General features: G+C 45.3%; 1 protein-coding gene across 1 annotated transcript in view; it reads left to right on the forward strand.

The window, feature by feature from the left end:
* Window positions 1–21,413, forward strand: part of LOC125010662 — a 141,560-nt gene extending 120,147 nt beyond the window's left edge. The window contains exons 9-14 of the mRNA XM_047589423.1: window positions 1,668–1,789; window positions 5,419–5,536; window positions 9,105–9,425; window positions 13,007–13,214; window positions 14,441–14,942; window positions 16,042–21,413. Of these exons, the coding sequence (XP_047445379.1) occupies window positions 1,668–1,789; window positions 5,419–5,536; window positions 9,105–9,425; window positions 13,007–13,214; window positions 14,441–14,942; window positions 16,042–17,040 (2,270 nt within the window). The 3' untranslated portion in view covers window positions 17,041–21,413. The remainder of the gene's footprint in view (window positions 1–1,667; window positions 1,790–5,418; window positions 5,537–9,104; window positions 9,426–13,006; window positions 13,215–14,440; window positions 14,943–16,041) is intronic.
* The last annotated feature ends 429 nt before the right edge of the window (window positions 21,414–21,842 follow it).

Consider the following 21,842-nt stretch of genomic DNA (forward strand, 5'->3'; position numbering starts at 1 on the left):
CATGTCCAGACAAATAATTAAAATTTAAGCTCACCTGACCTTCCATTGGCTTTTCCTACTATGACCGTAAGCAATATGGCTTTCAGAAGATTGAAGAAGTGTGATATTATTTTAGAATCTGATTTTTCATGCCATTTGCCATCAGTAATCTGTTCTTTTAACCACAATCGTCAAGGTTTTGTTTTGTTTGTTTGCCCTAAATGAATCTGAACATGAACCGTAGCGGTGGCACATCAGAAACCAGTCACAGGAATCATCTCGCCGCGTTTTTTAAAAGCACTCGCAACTGATGTCTTCCTGCTGGTGCCAGGTGGCGGCTCAGACGACGCTCAGACATGTGAGGCTAATTTTGGAAGGCAATGACAAACAACTCGTTGTCTTTAGTGTGGGCTACGTATTAAAATTAACTCCGGCCTCCTGTTAAGTCCTGGCTTGGCTCCAGTAGCTGCTTTTTTTTTTTTTGGCAGGTGACAAGTCATTAGAGTAAATAAATAAATAATAAATCCATGCAGTGTAGAAGTCAAAAGTATTGTTGAAGAAGACTGCCCAGTGTCTGCTGTGTGCAGGGATGGGGAAGTTGTTTTTGCTGCCAAGTCTTGCTCTGGACAAAGTTAATCTTTACTTAGAATCTACTCAGGGCTCCCTGTGGCAGCGGTGTGTTGTGGCAGCAGTGTGTTGGTAGACACCGTGAGTGCCTGTCTTGAATAATGAGCTCTATGTAATAAACAGGCTGTTGGAGCCCGTGTTGACATAAAGCACAGTAGGAGCCCTGCCATGGCCACGGGCAGGCCAGCTCACCCAGTGGCATTACAGCAAGAGCTCATTTTCGGCTTTTCGACGAGGGGGAACCAGTGGCTGTCATCCGTGACACAATACCGCTGCTGCTCTTGGTTTGCGAACATGGTGTGGAGGTGTATGGAAATGTGTGCGTGTGCATGTGTCTCGGTCTGCAGGTAGTGCGGTCCGCTGTGTTGCACTGTTGCCTGCCTGGATAAATGACGCGTGCTAGGGCGCCCAGATTGTGTCCCGGCCGCTTAAAATGCACTGGTGAGCGTTCAGAAGAATGTTCTAAGGCCGACTTTCATGCGGTTCAAGCGTGGCTGCGAGCCCTTCGTGTTCGAGTGCGTGCGTGGACATGTGAATGAGGGGTGGGAGACCTTATTCCAATCCATTTAAACTGCGCCCCTTGTGCTGCGGCACACGGATTGAGTTTCTTCATCCCTCCACTGCTTCTTCTCTCCCTTTGTTAAAAACATGCACACGCACATTTTGGACACAGCGAGGCGCCTGGCTAAGAATGGAACAGTTTGATGTGGAAAAATGTGACTGCTATGGGAGCATCAGTTGCACTCCAGCTGGGAGCCTGTGAGCTGTAACATAAGCCAAATGAAACCAAATGTGCTACTGTTTGTTTAGCCAATTGTGTGCTCGCTAATGTGATCTGAGCGTTGTTGAAGTTTGTTGGACGGAAACTGAAATGCTTGATTGTGCCTATGAGGACAATTGAATAGGATTAATGGAGTGCAAACTGTCTATGTGTGTGTGTGTGTAGTATACAAACTTGTGTTTTTCTACAATTGTATTTGTGTGCTTTTCCAGGGACAGCTGCCTGTGTGAGACTTTGAAGGCTATATTTTGATATTTAACTTCTTGGCTCTCTTTTTCAGACAATCCCAGCCAGGTGTCCAGAGTCCTGGTTGCAGTGGAGACCTTAGACTTGAACGACAATGCGCCCGAGCTGGACAGGCAGTACACGACGGCCATGTGTGACTCATCCTCCGTCGGGCAGGTTAGTGTGTTAAGTGAACTTTGATGAATGATTGAAGAATTCTGCTCCACAACCAAAATTTAAAGGCTTTGTGCGTGGAAAAATACTTTCTCTAGAGGCATGGCGCCATTCAGATGTTGGGAAAACCTTTCGTTTGAATACGACGTAACAAACCCAGAGTACGGCAGCGCAGTCCGTTTGTCGCTTTTCTTTACAGTACCCTAAAATGTATTTTGACGCGTCACAAGTTCTGCGTTTATTTCCCCGCTCGCCTCTGGGACGAGTTCACGCAAATACGTTTTGGCGCTGCTCAATTCTCAGTTCAGGTGCTTTCAAATGTTGTCAGCAGTGTTTAAGGCTGTTATTTGTCAGGAAGATTTGAAGTCATGTCTACACAGCTGCAGCTTCTGTGCTCCGTGTGTGTGTGTGCGGACTTGTGAGGCGCTCGTGGCACATTAATCGGTCAGCTGCGTTTTGGGAGAACTCGGAGCCAAACACACAGGCGCTGCAGTTAAAAACGTAAAGAAAGCAGGAAAGTGGACTTGCGGCAGCGCGAGTAAATCGTACCCCAATGTAGACAGCTGGGTTGATTAAAGTAGACATGCATCTGTTCTGTCAGACGAGCATGTGAGTGACTGAAAACCACAGCTGAAACGCTTTCTGTGTAGACGCGCCATTAGCACCAAAGCCTCACAAGAAAAGTTAAAGTCATGGGCTGTCAAATTCCAGCATTTGCGATTTTTTTTTTTTTTTTGCGAGGCTCTCGGGCCACTCCTCAACATTGTGAAGGGCGTGGGTATTATCACATTCTAAACAATGGGCATTGAACACAGAGAAGGTATGAGAGGGCTCAAAGGGAATGGATGTGAGGTGTGGAATGAGGAGATGGATCCCTGCCGGAAGACCAGTAAGCCTCGTTCCCCTGGTTCCTATGATGAAAGATGGAAGAGGAAGTGAGGAAAAGAGAGTGATGTCTGGGATGACTGGTGACATGTATACACCGACCATGCATAACATTATGACTGGAGAAAGGAATGACATGGACCATCTTGTGACAGTACAATGTTCTGAAGGGAAACATTTGTTTGGATGTTACTTAGACACCCCTTACCCAGGAGCAATGACACTCCTTGATGGCAGCAGGATGCAGCCTGACACAGACACACACACACAAAGGCGCTTTAGTAACAACTCAAAACCTGAAGAACAGCACAAGGTGTTGATCTGGCCTCTAAATCGACTAGATCCCAAACTGATCAAGTATCTGTGGGATGATCCCCAGAGGCCCCTCCCCTCAACCCATAGGACCCAAAGACCCCACTAACCACATTGTGTTACCACAGGACACCCTCAGAAGACCCATGTCCAGTCTCTGATGAGTTACAACCATTTTGGAGGAAGACCTACACAATATTAGGAAGGTGGTCATAATGTTATGCCTGATAGGTGTATGGAACCATGTCTTGTTCCTGAACCAATCAGTTATAACATGGCATTGTGATTTAAATCACACTGTATGCAGCGCTGCTGCTTTGGGTTGGAGGGTTCAAGTGGAGTTGACAGCAGCTCCGGTGAATATCGGCACGTTTTCAGTCTTCGGTCGATATTAATGTCCATTGATTTCTCTTACTCTTACATTCAATCCATACTGTCTCTGTTAAAATTGTTTTAACAGAGACAGCAGTCTTGCATAGATTTATCCATGTTTAATGTAGGAGGTAAGGGGGTTAGCCCTTACAACTTACATTTACAGCGTGAATATATGAATTTCTGTAATATTCTGTCATATGCTAAAGTCATTTTATGTTTAAACATTCTCGAGATGTGAGTATCAAAGTATGCTAGAAAATCCTGGATTTTCAGTTAAAAAGAAAAACAATAATGCAAAATAAACAAGGTAACCAAATGCATTTAAGCGCATATATTGAATAGTATATAGCGTTTTCTTTGACTGCGCAGTGTGTGTGCAGGACTGGAAGGAATAACTGGTCACGTTTGGTATTTAATCAAACAACAAATCCAGAAGCCAAGGATGAACTGTGTGCGCCAATGAACATCAAAAAGTGCAATTAATGTGAGGAAAATATGAGGACAGCCCCAACAAACTCGGGATGAACAATAACTATAGCTGGCTGCATAACATACCACGAGAGACCACATTCGCGGAATGAATCAAATGCCGAACGGTGCAGCGATTTCATCAACTTACCGGTGTGTGCGTGCTTGAGTCTCACTGTCATAACTCTCTCTTTCAATGGCACCGTACAAGCGCTCATGATAAATTCCGTATGCAAATGCTGCACTTCATGTTGTGTGTGCAAATCATGCGGCACCAACAACCGGTCTCTAAACACAGCATTAGATTGTCGCCGCAGGAATTAGATCAAGAAGGTCATGTTGTCAGATTGGCCCGTTTCAAACGGAGATGTGGAACACAAAGAAACACAAAGAAACATCAAAACACGCTTCTTTTAAATCAGGATGCATATTGCACAAAGCCATGGTCTATTCATGGTTATGATGAGCATATAGAGTGCAGCCACACCAAGCTGTATGGCAGCATTCAGCACAAAGGTAGGTGAATCCTTATCAGAACTTGCAGGCTATTCATGTTGTAATTAAACTGGAGCCTCCTCCCAGACTGTCTCCCTCCTTCCCCGCCAACCTTCATGCTTTATTTGTGTTCTTGTCCCATTTTTTGTGCGTCGCAGCTTTCTTTTCTTGATCCCATCTCAATTATAGAAATCATCTCTTTGCTCGTCAATCTCTCCTTGGAAGCCGCGCTCTGCTCCCTCTTTTCTTTCCCTCTCCTCCAGCGTCAGTGTTCCACGCTGATCCCATCACTATAATTTGGCGCCGTGGCCCATCTGTTGTTTTTCGCCGGTGTTTTCGTTCCTCGTGTCTCGTGTCTTTGTTGTTTTTTCCGCCACCGAATCTGTGATTCCGTGGCAACGGCGCCGGTTGTCTCGTCTGTGATGTTCATGCTGGTGTCCTGTGAGTGCTGCTATTTGAGTGAGCGGGAGACAGTCCAAGGAAAAAAAAAACAAACAAAAAAAAAAAACCATGTCATGTTCCAGTGCGCCCGTGGTTGTGCGTGCCCGCCTCCGTGTGACAAGTCATTAAAAGACGTGGCAGCTGATAACCTAATGCGGCTGTACACGGCAAATCTTCTCAAGGAGACACTAACTCAGGGAGCATCCTTCACCTTTCATCCACGCTCGCAGCCTCGTAACTAGCACTCGAAGTGCGCTCCTGAAAGAACGCCTCACATGAGAAAGAAGTCACCCATTAGCTTAGGCTTTTTGAAGGATTAATTTTAGTTACGGCCGCCAACAAAGACTCGCGCCGGCGCCATTATTAAATTGAAAAGCAACACTGAACTGTGCTTGTGGGAGCCAGTTCTCGTCAGTTATTTATGTGGTGCGCGAGTATCAGACACAGCCCGCTCGTGTCTCTGTACTAATTGTTTGCCTTGTTTTGATTCCTGCCGCCGTCGGCTAATGGTTTGTAGCTAAAAGCATCTCTGTGTAAGTGTCTTTTTCCCCCCACCCGTTCCCTTATTTTATTTTTTTTCTTCCCTTCTGCACACAAACACATTTCGCGCTCACCCCCTCACCCCCTCTCCTGTGCTCTCTATCTCTGTGTTTCAGGTGGTGCAGGTGTTGCGGGCGATTGATAGAGATGAGGGAGGGAATGACAGCACTGTGTATTTCAGCATCCCTCCGGAGTCCAGTGCTGCCCTCAACTTCAGCGTCAGGGACAGTGGCGGTAGGCACTCGATCTCTCCCTCTCTGTGTGTTTCTTGTTATTTCCTTTTTTTCCGTTCCCTTAGCTAACACTGCCCCCTCCCCTCCCCTTCCCACACACACGCACACACACACCACTTTTCGAGGCTCTTAATCCTATATATATGTTTTTCCAGCCTTTCTCTTTCCATCTTTGTCTCCCTCCTCTCAAACCCCCCCCCCCCCCCCGCCTCCCCAACTCCCCCTCCTCTTTTTTTTTTTTTTTCGGTCTCTGCCTCTCTCTTCTGCCATCCATCTCCCAACTCCGGTGGCCCCATTGTTTTGCTTTGTTATCCTCCTCTCTTTTGTTCGTCCCTCTTGTTTGCCTTCCCGTATCCTCTACATCCATCTTCTCCTCTCCACCACCACGTTCGGCGACTGCCTCCGCTGAAAAGCTTTTGAGGAGATCAGAGCTGCTTCATTTAATTCACTCCGGCTGATTTGAATTGGGCTACTTAGCATTTGTTTCTGGTGCAGTCTCTGTCTGTGGGCTGCTGCTTTCCGTGTCCCTTTGTCCTGCACAAATACACGCCACATACATGTCGCCATAGACACGTACGAGGACGAAAACATACCGTTTGACTCACGTCTGCCGCCGTAATTAAAGGACGTAATGTTTGATGTAAGCAAATGTTACAAATAATAAATTATTCTTCATTCCCCAACCAACGTGCAGTGCATTTTCTGGGATTATATTCGCACTTCTTTACACAAAAACAAAATAATTGGTCCACAAATATATTTTCTTTGCAATTATACATCACCTAGGGAGTTTTCTAGTAAACAAACTGTGTACTGTATTTTCAGTCAGTGTTTCGCACCAGGACACAATGTTTGCATCCTTGAGGCCTCATAGTTACGCTGAATAAAACATGCAAAGCTGAAGTTTTTGAATATTTTGAAAGCTTCAGTATTAACAGCTCAGCTCAGCCCTGATTACACTGGCTAGTGTTCTTCCCCTTTCCTCGTCTTTTGCTTTTTTGTCCTTGCTGCGCTGCCACCAGCAACGACTGTTGTACAGAAACTGATGAAGCCTGTTGGTGTTGCACATTTGCAAGTGAGGGCAATAACGCAAATGAAAGCAGGGCACCACAAACTGGTTTGGAATCCCCTGAATTCACGTTAGCAGCAGTAAAGAGTTCATAGCATCAGTTCCAAGTACAAGGTTGACCCATTAACACACCCAGCGGGCACAAAGCAACACTATCATTCATTTCTAGTTGGATTTTCACTTGATTACAGGTTTAATAATAAGACTACTATTTTCCTTCACCAACTCCTCTAGACATCTTTTTAGCTGTTAAATGCTCAAGCTGACTTTGATTGCATGCATGATTACATGGCTTAAAAGGAACTCCACAGAGCCGAGTGGGTTTGCAGAGTTGAATCTGTCAAACTTCTCAGAGGGGCAGTTATTACAGTGAAGACTATGGTGATCAGTCAGTGGATGAATTACCACCAGGCTAACTAGTCACATTGCAACAATTATTATTTTTATGTTAAACTTAAGTAGTAGGTAGTAGTCAGTACCTGACTAGTTCTCTTGCCATGGAGGGCACTGCCAGTCCATTCACATCCAAAACACAAGCTTGGCATCTGGACTTGTTGGGTTTCTTGGAGATGTCTTGCCACTGAGCCCTTACTACTTCAGTTCAAATTGAAGGGTGGAGAGTTGAGGTTTCTATAGGAACACATGTAGATGGTGTTCTCCCGAAACTCACACGACTAGGGTCTTTAACAACCAGATACTCACCTATAATTGGAGGGATCTGTTTCAAGTACATTATCTTTCCCCAGTGGATGGTACTCTAATAGCCTGTTACTGGTCAGAGGTTCCAGTCTCAAGGTGTGAGCGATGAAACTTTTTAGGGACAGATGTTAAGACTGGGGTTTCCAATTTGGCATAGGCGGCATCCTTTGCGCCGCCATCTGTCTCCTCTAGCTAAAAGCTGTACCTTGTTGTTCTCAAAGATGTAGGTGGACAGCTGAGCCCTGGCCTTTGTGTTCAAATGTTAGAGATATCTTAATTGCTAGCTAACTGCCTGCTCAAACTATAAAAAAGCAGGTTAAGCGTGTTGGAAGCTTGAAAACAAATTGCTGTAATATGGGAGAACAAAAAGGGCCAGCAGTACTTGACGCTAATTGAACTATATTCAGACAGTCTAACACGGTGACAGCCTCTAGCAGCTAGCCAAACACCGTAACAGAAATGATCATCAGTCACTGTGGGTTCATCAGTAGCATTTCCCATTTTTAACCTGACATCTTATGAACATATCACATTAAACTGCCAGATTTTAAATACATTCCATTACAGCTCTTTGGATATCTGTGGAGCCAAACAGGTGACCAGCCCGCTAATTATTCTTTAACCTGGCAGAAACACGAAGATTGAACTCATACCGATTGGATCATGGATCAGGAGTGAGAAGTCGGTGACATGTGAAATCAAAAGCCCCTTTGATGTGTCACCAGAAGAGCCTCAGAACAGGAGAACAATACAGTTCTGTTCTCATACGGACAGCCTGTCTGATGAAAGGATGCACCATCATTTGATTTGTTAAAAAAAAAAGATAATGGTTTGATCTGTGGTTTGGATCACAGGCGACTTTTTGTTAATCATGCTGGTGACATTTGTACGACTTTGCTCAGCCATCCCTGGCAATTAAATACTGTCCACATGACGTCTATGGTGCCTTCTTTTGTGGCCTTGAACATTCAGTTAAGAAGAAATTTCAAAACATCTCCCACACAGGCAGGTACTCCATGTTACTTCAGCCCAAAATTAAGAGGAGTTCAATCAATATAGGCCATTTATTCTTTCTTATTTCTTGTCTGTGTCCTTCACATAGTTGCATGTGAGTATTTATTGATTAACATCACAGCATCTAAAAGAATTGAACTTAAGATGTGTTCCATTCATTACAACATAAAACTCACTACTTTGAAGGCATGGACGTTGCTCTGCACCTACCCTGTGGGCTCATTAACCAGGATCAGTGTGAGCTGACAAGTTGAGGGTCTTTGTACTCCATTGCAAATGGATATAATGACAGTGCATTGCTAATACAATATTTAGGAAAATGGTTTGAAATGTGAAAGTATATCAGACTTTATGTTCAAGCTTTTCAGCCATTGGGGAGCCATAAATCCTGAAGTGTGGCTTCAACAGAGGAGAAGATGTTATCGGCCCACTGCGGCAGATTTTACCTATTAGTTCAAATTAGTATCACCGTTATTCTCGTGTGAAACGCTGCAGCTGCAGAGGTGGAGAAAGTTGTAAGATTATAAGAGGCGTGCACTAAAATAGTAAAAAAAAAAATAACCTAGCACTCAGGATTTAAATGTAGATATTTTTGCTTTATTCATTCCTTTCATTACTTTGTGTAACTCTGTCACCCGCTGACTGGAATCACAAATTTGCATTTGTATGTCGGGGCATAATTTTCATAAAGGGCAACCCCATGCTGACATTCAGCTGAGAAAATGGTAAATTGCGGCATGCAGTGGACTAATTACCAGTGTCTTCCTCGCTGCGTGTCTTCCTTCAGGCCCCACAGCCAGCCTGGTGCTGCTGTCCCAGCTCCAGCCGCTGTCCCGCTCCCCATCCTCCACCCTGACGCTCTACGTGCCTCTGGTCCTGAGGGACGGGACGTCTGGCCTCACCAGCACGGGGACGGTCACCGTGTCCGTCTGCCCCTGCCTGAAAGGAGGGGCGCGAGCCGGGGAGAAAGAGAAGGACAAGCAGACGGAGGGCGAGTGGGACTGGGAACGAGAGGCGGTGTGTCTCCCTCAGCAGTCCTCGCTGCCTTCACCTGGGCTCAGCACCGCCGCCCTGCTGGCCATCCTGGCCTGCGTCGGTACACTGCTAGGTAAGTAATATATATATATGCTAACAGTGTGTGAAGATACATAGAGATTAAGTCTGGGAGTTATTTCTTATCACTTGAAAAACCCTTACTTATGCAGTTTACATCACTATTTCACCACAGTGTTCTAATCATCTAGAATACCGGCCTATAAAGGGAGTTTAATGCTAATCTATGAATAAAAAAGTTGGATAAATATTGTTTAGGGCTGTTTACCCTCCACAACATCCCTGGATGCTTAATCTGCATATGAAAATAATTAAAGCAGCAGCGTAAATATTTCTCTTAGTCACAGCTGCTCAATAGCAGGGTTTACTTTTCCTCGCAATTTTGGCGCGGCTATTTCCTCCGGCAAGGTCAGCACTAATCACGGCTAAAATAACAATCCTGAGTGATTATCCTGGCCCTCCTGTTTTTGATGGCGGCATAATAAAATGTCACCGCCACCTTTGCAGAAAACGCTCAATTGGATAATGTGTAGGTGCTGAGGAGGCTTTGGCCCGCGGCCAGCATCATTGTCATTTCTACTCAGTCTGTTGGATCGCTACCCATGCCTTGTTGATGGGGGCATTATCATTCAGGAAGAGACCAGCTCAATCAAGAAAGGAGCGCAACACGGCGTGAAGGTGATCATGCACGGAGGCTTCGGTGGAGCCTAGCTCGCTAAGTGACAAGGGCATGAACTACACAAGGAGATACACAAACCTCTGCAGCACTCGCATCACGTTAGCGGCTTTCAAATAGAGCTGGAGTGTTGTTCCAGCGCAATTTGCAGCAGAAGCTTTGACGATAACTCCATCAGGATCCCATGCGGTTGTTTAAAAGGGCCGTGGCATGCATAAGGTTGCTATTGAGCCATCTGGTAACTGCCCATTCCTTGTGGGTAGAGGCTCCCTCTGAGAAAGAAATGCCTGCACATCTTGACATGAAGGTGATTTTTCAATCGGATATGAAAGTTTTCCCACTCCTTTCAGGGATCATTGGATTAGTTCCACTGAAATCAAATAATGCAACCTCAAACAATATTAAGGCTGTAGATTTACTTACTGCAGCATCTGAACCACCTACAATACAGGCGTATGGAGACACAGGCACATACGAGTGATCTAATAGTTTTGTGTCGCTTATACCCCTCAATGCCCATTGTCCAGCCACAGCTGGGCAGCTGTATCCAAGCAGCGCAGCAGGTTATCATGGTTTGGATTTCTCCACTAGCTAACGGTTTGGAGAGATATAAGAGATGAGAGAGAAAAGAATGAATGTTTATCTTCCGTAATGTAAGATGCCAGCATTAGCATGCCAGGATAAACATATTCCCGCAGTATAAAACCTAAGCTGTGTGCCTGAATTCTAGGAATGTAAATTTATCAACTATCAAAGTGGATTTAGAAACTCTACAGCGGATTTAGTGAATATACACTACCTCTACAAAGCAATGCCACACATTTTACGGATGAAGCGCGGAACTGTTAACAATTATTTGTGAAATTGTCAGTAATTAAATTGAACAAATGCATCACGCCAGAATGGAAAGATTAACAGGTGCACCGGCAGTAACTAAGAGGTCCGTTTAATTTATTTTTTAGTTCTGGTGTAATACATTATACCATATTATTTAATGACAGAATTAAACACAATGTAGTCATATTCTGCCATTTCATTTGTTCTTTCTTGTTTAGATTTTTTTTTTAGTTACACAGACAGAATATCTTATTGATATTTTATATTTATGACAGAGGAAAAACTGAGGCAAAGGCAAAGGCACCCCGCTGAGAAGACAGTCTTGCAATAAGGTCCGATCTGGACAATCCAAATGTATTGTGGCCGAATCCGAAGTGGCCAGTGTAGAAGTTGATCTCTGACCACATTTGGAGGTGGACTGTCCACTTATGTCCACATTCCTTTGGTAGTCTGAACACAATATTTCCTGAGTTGCATTAAAGACCAGGTGGAGTTTTGCCTCAGTAATATAGAAAAGAAAACTGAACCAACAGCAATTATAAATGATCGCCTGAAAAGGTGAAACATAAAAAGTACACCAAGTGATGTCTGTTCATTAGTAATGAGAGCCTTTTAAAATATTCTGTCCTTGTAGCTGTAACTAACTAAATATTATATAAATCTAATTATGAAATAACAAATGAAAGTATTTAATATGAATACACAGGTGCGATTGTGTGGTTTTGATTAATTATTGGTTGATTCATGTTGGTGTATAAGGAGCCGTTTGTGGTTAAGTTTTTATTCACCTTTGTTACCACAGATTACGTGTGGAAACTGCCAGAGCTTGGGTTATAATCAGAGTTTTGTGCAGGTCTAACTAATGTCAGGGTGAGGATCAGTAAATAATAACTTAAACCAAAGTGAACTGAAGCCAACATCTACTGCGCACTGGATGATGTTGAATCTGACATCAGATATGGAGACGTATTTGGTGATTCAATGCCAGGTCTGAAGTCACATACCTGAAGCTGGTCACTTGCAGTCGGATTGCCCTGATCGGATCTTAATGCAAGGTCTAAACAGACTATGGGCACTTGTAACTTGTAACTTCAGCTGCTCAGTAGCATCTGGTTGTCATCACAGCCAACAGACTGTACAACACCACTGTTTAAATGCCTAAATACTCATTTGTTAAGTGTAAAATGTTCAACTGTACATAGTTTTCGGTAATTCATATTAACATGTTAGTACAGCCCTATATTTACATATTTTGACACTGTTGATTCTAGTGATTCTGTTGGTGTGTTATGTTGCCTGTGTATGTTGTATGTTTGTGTACAATCTACTGGACACTTGAATTTCCCCCAGGGTATGAATAAAGTATTTTTCTATTCTATTCTATCAGTTTCCGAGGATGGATGTTAGTACAAGGCCTGAACACAATCATAGTGTAGTAAAAAAAAAAAAAAAAGAAATGACCTGAATGTAGGACACTCACTGAACAGGACAGGAAAAACAAGGGAAAGTCAGTTTAACAAAACAACTTGCCAACAAGCCAAAAAAAAAAAAAAATACCACCAACGCAGGAAAAACTAAGAATCATGGAAACACAACAAGCACAACCAGGTAACACAACAGACGACTTGATGGGGGATTTGGACTAGTCTATGCATTTCCCCCACTTTCTTCTGGTTAATTAGTCCATGACTACAGCAGACCAGTTCCATGTTTCTGGTTAGATTTAACTTTGTTGAACCGTTTTGCAGTAGCTACTGTAATCTGCTTCTTTTCCATAGTTCAGGGTCAAATGTAGCTTTCTGCTTTGGGAATATGGAATAAGAGTCATGGAGTCATAGGAGAATAACGCGCCCAAGTGCCTGGCTTTAGCTCAAAGTCAATTACAGAATGGAGGCATGCAGCCTGCTGATATGATATTCCAGCCCCCTAACCCAAGGCCTCTTCTGTATTTGTTTTGTCTCCGTGTGTTTCACCTCTTTGTCTGGATGATTTTTTTCCCTCCCGCGTTTCTCCGCTCTTCCTCCTCTCCTTTTATTTCCCCTGTGACTCCTGCCCCCGTCTCCCTTCTTCATCAATCTTCTTCCAATTTCTATGCCTCAATATCCTCCATTCCTGCTTTCCAGCGGTGAGCGCGCTGTCGCTGTCTCTGCGGCGTCAGAAGCGCGACTCCCTGTCGCCGCTGGAGGAGGACGACGTGCGCGAGAACATCATAACGTACGACGACGAGGGCGGCGGCGAGGCCGACACGGCTGCCTTCGACATCGCCGCCCTCCAGAGCGCCCCGCACAGCTCCCGCTCACGTGGCTACCGCACTCTAGACAGCAGGAACGTGTGAGTAGGCAGAGGGGGGGTCTTATTTACATATAGGGATACACATGTTAGGGTGACAATGTTAAAGAACGACAACTGAAGAGGTTATTGAAGTAGCTTCTGAGCGGCTTCTTCTGTTCTAAAGAGCTGGTGGCGAGTTCAGGTTTAAATAGGAAAATCTGTGGGTGTAGACCATCAGAAACTTGAATTGCTGGCTGCGTTTCTTTAATGTTTCTGGATATTCCATGACCTGGATGAGAAACTTCACAAACGTTAGGCTGTTTCTCCATTTGCATCCATCCTCACAGTGAGCCCCTGTTTTATGCGCAAACAAAAGAAAGGCAGGAAAAAAAATATCTCAACACTCCAGAGTACAAGCTTTCATCGCGATCCAGAACTCGGCCGGCCCGCTTTAGCAACCGATCGAGCCGGAGCTCTTGGGTCATAATCAGCCACCGATCAAAATTGCTGAGACAGAAGGCTATCAAGCTCGGCAAGTCCTCGGAGGCCACTTTGTTGTGCTCATTTTTGTTAAAGCTCGTTTATGTTCTACTGCATCAGAGGGCTGTTTGCACCCACTTTGATGTTTCTGAGAAACACTCTTATTGCCTTTGGACTAATAATTAGCTCCAGAATTCGTGCGAGCCATATGGAGGGGCCATAAACAAGTACAAAGGCTGCTTTTAATTTATCGAAAATTGCTTCTCGCGGCTTATGAAGGTGGACACAGCAGCATGGAGAACCTCCAAATCTAATGCAATCTGATGCAACATCCCTGCAATAATACCACCTTTGTGGAACTTTAAATGTTTTATTTTTGTTGACAGAGGAGTTGATAGCTACTCTTTATGGTGAATTCCAAACTGTAGTTTGTGTTCGTTTATAGCGTTCTAGGGAATAAATGTACGGACGTCTTGATCCTGGCTGCATCAAAGTGCGTTTCTTTTAAAACTCTGTTTGCAGAAGTCTTCCAACTTCATGGAAGTCAGAATCCCCAGAGTGCAGCTTTAATAAGTTATTTACTCCATGGAATCATTTCTCAATGTGGACAAATCTCTTAACAGAATACCTTACTGTGCGGATATGATGCCAGATAGTGCAACAGCACCCCAAGTCAGGATCTGAGAAATCCTCTCCAAATGTCCAGAGGCATTGCACTACACATACTGTACCAGTTAAGCATGTCAAAAGTGAAAGATCAGACTTTTGCGTCGAGTTAAGCGGATATTTTGCGCTGTGTCTTACAGCCGTTACACACATCGTGTCCAAGACAAAGGTCGCACCTACAGCTGGGCTCAGAATCCAGGCGTGGAGCAAAACTACTCGGCACCAGGAGGAGCCCTTTACGGCCGCCTCTGCTACAGCAGCCACACGTTGCCGGTTCTCCGGCGCCCGCCGGGCGGGACGTTTGAGCCGGGCTTGGCAGAGCTGGCGTACCGCTTTCCAGGAGGCCAGCCCGACCACTCCCTGGTCATCCAGAACCAGGGGGCCATGGTGGGGCCGATGGAGTCCGGGGCCGTGTACATAGCTCCCACGGACCTCAGCACGGGGAGTCGCACCGGGAGCCGCGACGGGACGGCGCCGCAGAGTGGGGTGAGCACTTCGGACGGGGGGACGCCGAGGACCAGCGACAGCCAGGAGAGAGGAGGACAAGGAGGAGGAGGAGGAGGAGGAGGGACGGGGCCTGGGAGCAACTGCACAGAGGGGAGCAACGAGGACAAAGGCAACCACAGTCAAGATATGGACTGGGTGAGGACAGCAATGAGAATGCTTTCACACCAAAAGCACAATTTAGAGACTCAAAGTATCCATTGTAATGCTAAAATTATTTAAGCTACAGTTCTACTAGAAAGATAAACATGGAATTTATTTATTTTTTGTTATGTAACCGTACGTTTAGATCCAGTTTACCGGGTCATCAGAGGGTTGTCTGTTTTGCTGGATTCCTGCAGTGATTTAGCCTCTGATGTCCTCCGGTCTAAATTGTGCGAATCATAAATGCTTGCGCTTTTGGTGTGAAGCTGCCATTTGAACACATTCTGTTTAATGCATGGATGGTTGGTTAAATGTTTCAGGAGGGAGAAAGAGTGATAGATGTTGCGCTGAATCGTGAAGTAAATGAATTCGCTTATTCTGATGATAGATGGCTGCACCGGAGAGGTCATTAAAGTTGAACGAATGACTAAATAATTCAGTTAAATGAGAAAACCTGAGTAAGAAAGTAATTAAGCAAACATAATCATTAGGTTTGCATTCGGCCTCGTGTAGTTGAATATGGCTGAGGTCGCAGCACCATTTTTAATGAATTAACGGAACTGGACGGACCAGTGCTGGGAGGCGACGGCAGTCAGACATATCAGCACTTTTATATCCCATGGTTCATTATTGATTCTATGTTTTGTTTTACTTATTAAGCCATAGCAAGGCTCTCTGGCCGTTGCTTCATTTAATTTTCAAATATTTTATCTTTCTATCACTTCCCTCTCCACCTCCCTCTCACAGTGCAGTGTTAGCTCATTCTAGAGTTCAATTAATATCTATGCCTTCTCTCAACTCTTGCTTTTCCTCCACCTTGTTCTGCTCTATGCCTGTCTCTCCTTCATCTAAATCATTTCTTATCATCACCGTCTCCTGCTTTCCCCTCATTTGGACCCTATGTCATCCCGCTCCCCGATTCTTCCGCTTTTTTTTTTTTTTTTTTTTTTTTTTTGTTACTGCGCCTCTTATTAAATTCTTCCTCCTGCTTCGGCAAACTGTCTCATCCCATTTTGTGCCACTGTAATCGATTCCTAACGCCCAGCCCCAGCCCCGAACTGAATCCGCTCGTGCTCCCCTGCGTTCCCTCCAGGTGCAGTCGGAGACGCTGCCCAGGGAGCATAACCTCGTCATGACCCGATCCGGCTCCGTGGTTGGCCAGGGTCACGGCGCGGGAGGCTGGGTGTGCGACTCGGCCACCCTCCCGATGGCGGGGCGCAGGGCCTCCCGCTCCGGGCTGTCTCCGAAACGCACAAGCTCCGGTTTGGCTGAATCCGACTCCAGCGGAGGAGGAGGAGGAGGAGGGAATGGAGGTGGGAATGGAAATGGGGGGACCTCGGCAGATGGACAACAGCAGCTTTCCAATGGACGCAACTATGCCACTGTCCTGCAGGCAGAGGCGTCTGGACAGAGGGACTACCCGGGTAGCCTGGGTAGAGGAGGGCTGGAGATGGGGAGCAACTTTGTGGTGGCGAGGCAGGACAGGGAGAACGGAGGAATGTCACTGACAGGGACTCCGTCTGTCTACCCAGAACCAGCTGGCTTCATCGGGGACTGGCGTGATCGAGTGGGTCTGGGAGGGTATGTCCTGGGCAGGAGGGATATGACCCCTCAGCTCTTGCCCTTCCCAGGCCAGCCTCGGGGAGCGTATGCCGCCGGAGTGATGGGTTTCGGGGCCAACTGGGTTCCAGGGATGGAGGCAGCGAGAGGGGCGCCGGGGCCCGGGGGTCCCTCCTTGGCACTGAGGGTGGGTGAGTTCCTGCGTCTGCGTCTCGCCCAGGTCACCTTTGACCCCTCGCAGCCACCGTACGACTCCGTGCAGGTGTACGGCCTGGAGGGGACAGGCTCCAGGGCGGGATCCCTCAGCTCCCTCGAGAGCGAGGGGGAGAAAGACGCGGAGAAGGAGGACTGGGGGGCGGGGCTGGAGGAGTGGGGTCCACGGTTCCATAAGTTGGCCCAGCTCTTCAAAGACAGAGAGAAAGAAAGGGGGGATCTGGAAAAAGTGGAAGAGGGTGCCAAAAAGGAGAAGGAAAAGAGGGACGAGCAGGAGAAGAGCGAGAGAAAGGAGGGAGGCGAAGAAGGGAAAGACTGAGGAGGGGTAAATGTGAAACAAATAGGGGCAAAGGGGGTAAGAGAGGAAGGGAGGGAATGGGAGGATGATGAAAAGGCAACTGGAGCTAGACTAATGTGAAGAGAAGTTAAAGGGGAGAAAGATGAAGAGGCAAAGTAATAAAAAGAGACAGAGAAAAATGAGCCCAGGGAGGATGGAGAACGCGAGGGCAGGGGAGGGAGTGATTGATGTAATTTAAAGCAATAAGTGTTGAAACGCTGATATGGTTGAGCACAGATACTGAGACAATGCAGAAGCTGCGTCGACTCGGGGCAGCAACAATTTGTTAAACGCTTTGGACAAAGAAAAACAACCCAAACATCCAAGACTCGATTTAATTCAGCTCTCACGTACGGGATGAGGAACAGCAGGAAACCAGGAGGAGGACGTTTCTGGTGTGTGTGTGTGTGTGTGTGTGTGTGTGTGTGTGTGTGTGTGTGTGTGTGTTGGCCCGGTGCTCGTGTCTGTGCGTCCGGGAAAAGTCTGAAGTCTGCGTGAGGACAAGCGCTCGTGTGCGCTCGTACGTGTGTGAGTGCTTGTGTTTACGTGGAAGCGAGTGCGAGAGCGGTGGGGAGAATTCATGATGCTCAGAGACAATTTAAACATGAGCCTAATGACTAATGCTGCATAAGCTGCAACATTAGTTTGAGGGTTTTGCGAGAGCAAACATTTAACGAGGAAGTTTAGAAACTGGGATAACACACTGGGGTGAGAAAATGATATTTGAATACGAGGAGAATGAGGCGGGCGAGGATGTATAGAGAGAGGAATGGTCTTGGAAGTGAGATGATTGTACAGAAACTGTTACTTTTTATTCCATCTGCAGTGGCAGAAAAGTGAATTATTCAGCTTGCTACTCCATTCCAAATGAAAATGATGAATCATTTAAATCCTGCAAAAGATTCTCCCTCCTCTCAGCCCACGAGGAAAACAGACATTGTGAAAAATTTAAATGATTTAGGGATGTGATCCCCTACCCTCCTTCCCTCTCATCCCCTCCCACGGCTTTTTGTAGTTTTGAGTGTTGGTATGTTTACAGAGACTCACACACACAGACACAGACACACACAGACACAAAAGAACTGATTACCACCATGAGGCTTTGATTGTACTAGAGTAAATTATAAAAACCAAACCATCCACATATCCAGTGTTCCATCTACCGTCTGGAGTGATGATGGCTCCATTATTGATCGCGTAAACGTTTTTATCAAAGATGTCTGCTATTTTGTATTTCTAGTCCACACACCGGCCCCACTAGTCTCACTTGGCACACCTTAGGGACAAAGTATGCATGACTTTTGAGAAACAAAACACAGAAAAAGGGGGGAAAAAAGAAAAAAAAAGAAAACGGCAATCAGTTCCTACTTCAAACACTCGTACTGCCCAAATGAAAATTTCCAGAGATCTGTATTGAAGTTGAAGGGGAACAACGCCACAGAGACTCCCGTCACGGGCTCTGCACTCTTGTTAAAGGTCAAGATGCGACGGAGCTGGAGTTTTCAGCCGAAATGCACTTTTCTACTGTGTGATGTTCAATAATAGATGACGAATAATGTCAAAGATTACTGTCGTTTTATAAGATGTCAATTAAGCTAAAAGATACTATGTTTGACTGTATGTACAAGCATTTCAAATGTAAATACCACTGAATATTATTGCTAAAAGAGAGTATATAAAAGCAAAAATGAGTTTAAAAAAATATATATTTAGAAGTCCAAACAGAGCACTGTTGGGACTCCTCTCTGTATGTACTGTAGGTTAGAAATGGATTAACTGAGCCGGGTCTAACAGCCTGCTGGACTGAGAATAACATCATGTATTCAACATCTGTGTTTGTGTTTTATTTTATTTGATTTGGTGCTCTAGTTGTCTGGGATGGTGGACAAGCCAAGAATTCATTTATACATGTGGCCTCTGGCAGAAGTTTGTTGTGCAAAACATTATTTACAGGAGGCCCGCGAGCTCGCCCGTCCCGGTGAAGAAGCAATTGGACGAAAATCCGCGGGACTGGGGAGAAAACACGCGCAAAACAAAGCGAAACAAAAGTCTGTTTCTGGGTCAAATGTGTGTTGCTATTCTGCAGGAGTGAAATAAGTTAGTAAAATGAGAAATTGAAACTAGTTTTGCACTGCCTGACAGGTATGGAGGTTTTCGTCTTTTGTGTCTTTCATGAATTTCAGGCAGAAGGCAAAGTCATATTAATAATGAATCTATCTCTACTTTACTTTTTTGGAGTAATAACTGAAGACTTTAGTTGACTGAATTTTACGAAAAGAAAATCATCGGTGTCCAGAGAGGAATGTTGCTACATACTCTAACTTGAATGTGGATGTCTTTAGTGCGCCGTCGCAGAAATGCCTCTGTTCTGTTGTCACTGGTTCACTGTAAAGTTACCCACGAGTCAAGTCAAGCTTTCAGCTTCGCTAGTGTCCCACAGTTTGGTCCACCATAATTTTGTCGTCAAAGTCTTCTGCTGTCATCACTTAGTTAGCCGGTCAGGGAGTCAGGGCGCTTGCTGACTGAAATGAAACCCATATACCCGCCTATACCCTTTACCTGAGCCACAGACTTGTCCACATAGTGCCACTGTGCAGACTGGACGGTGTCAGGACCAATGTACAAACACTGCACAATAACGGGAGAAGAGAGAGGGCTACAGAACCTCAGCGGGTCGCAAGTTTCATCAGTTTGGGCTGATTGACCATACCCCACCACCCTCAAGATTTGTCAGTTTCATAAAAATTGAAACAATGCACGGCTTTTGGATTCTGTTTTTTTTTTATCACAATCTAGGTCTTAACACCTCACACTGCAGACGCCAAATTTAATGCCTGAGAACTGGAAGTGGCAACATTGCTAAAAATACTCAAATAGGGCATTTCATACATATATGTAAAAGAGGGCTGTGCACTCGTGGTTAGAGAAGCAGCTTTGGGACCTTGAGGTCAGCGGTTTCATCCACTCTGTGTCGGCGGCTGAGGTGCCTTAAGCAAGCGCCAAAAAAAAAAGAAACTCATATTTATCTGGGGGCGCCTCGCACGGCTGCCCGCTGCTTCTAAGTGTGCTCACTTAAAAGCAGAGAACAAATTACCTTTTATGTGTACGTGCGAGGCAAATGAAGCGGATTTGATTTGATTAACAAAGGTTAAGTGTTAAGGTTAAGCGTTAAGGTTAAGCGTTAAGGACCAGCTGACCTGTGAAACAGAAATAATAGATTTCAAATGCTGACCGATTAATCATGAACATATAACAAATCAACTAACTACACCAATACTGTCAGCAACTGTGATTAATGCGCACGACTAATACGGCCATAATCAATGATTATTAAAGAGTTGTTAAATAGTGTGAGATCCATATTGTAACAAAACAGAATCCTTCGTATTTGGAGTGAATTGTCTAATAATTTAGAACGCGCTGATGTCCTTGATGTCTTCAATGATAATTCCGCTGGTGGGCTGCACCTCCAACGACTGCCAAAGAACTGGGAGCCGTTTTGTGATGAGGATAAGTATTGTCGTGTGCACAAATGCGTTGCTCTGCCAGTGCATTATCTGTGCAACGTTTCCCTAGCATTCGTGTGTAATGTGCCAACACTCTGAAACTCCCCGTCTCTCGACACGCGCGCGCATAAAGAAAAGCAATCCTTATTTTCAAAACAGCATTACTAGTTCTTTGGCAGCCATTGCAAAAGCAATTAGGGTGGTATTCCAATAAGTGACCTTTCATGCCATTCTAATTATACGGTTTGTTCCACAGTCTTGATTGGCTCCAGGTGTTTCATCTCTGCCGATTCAAAGCTCTGCCCTGACTGATTGGTCAAAATCAACGCGATGAATCTCCTGATTTGTCTTATTCCAGAGCTCTGGAGTGCCGTGCCGACTAAACCACTCGACGGAGCTGATTATCCCACCTCCTGAGCCACACAAATTGGTTCAATCAAAAGCGTGATTAGTTGAATCAGTTGTTTTAAATAGAATAAAAGCCCGTAGTCTCTGCAGCACTCCACGGCTCTTTTTCCCTCTTTTAGCTAGCTCAGATTCACCGACGGATGAAAGCAGTCCTCTCAGGCGATTCATCGTGTCTTCTGTTGAAAAAGGATACGGAGTTAAGTCCCACTCAAAGGTCAAGAGCAGACACCTTAGAATCTGCGTGGTCAGGACCTACGGAAGCGAGAGTCCTCTTTACCCAAAACAAGCCCGCCGGTTCTGTATCCCTCCCTCCTCCCTGCGACTCCATTGCTCCCGCAAGATGTTGATACAATTCCACAATTACGTGCTGAACAAAGTGTATTTATTTCTGTTGTACTTTTTCTTTTTTGTAAATTTGAATAAAAAAGGAAGTATTTCAAAGAGCTGAGTCAGACGTGCTCTGTGCTCCGTTCAGCTGTTCCCCAAATTTCTGGATAATCAGACCTCTGTTCTGTTTGTGTGTCTGCGTGTGCATGTGTCAGGAGAGAAGGAGAAAGGGAGAGAGAGATGTGCTGGGAGGTGCATACCAATGTGTGCGCACCTTGTGAGCACGTGCCGCGTCAAATTGGCCCCTTGAAATTTCCAAACTACAGACAATGTGTGCGTGCGTGTGTGTGTGTGAAGGAACACCTTGTCTGGTCTCATTCACCCCGACGGGGAGATGCGAGGTCAGTAATAGAGGACAGACGGAGAATTCTGCAGAGTAATCACGCTTTCAGACAGAGAAGGGAGAGCTCTCTGTTTGTTCGCCAGCCAACGGGGGAAAAAAATAAAATAAAATGAACATTTTGAACTCCGGAGCCGAAGCAA

This window comes from Mugil cephalus, chromosome 7, assembly GCF_022458985.1.
Source record: "Mugil cephalus isolate CIBA_MC_2020 chromosome 7, CIBA_Mcephalus_1.1, whole genome shotgun sequence".
NCBI classification, from domain to species: domain Eukaryota; kingdom Metazoa; phylum Chordata; class Actinopteri; order Mugiliformes; family Mugilidae; genus Mugil; species Mugil cephalus.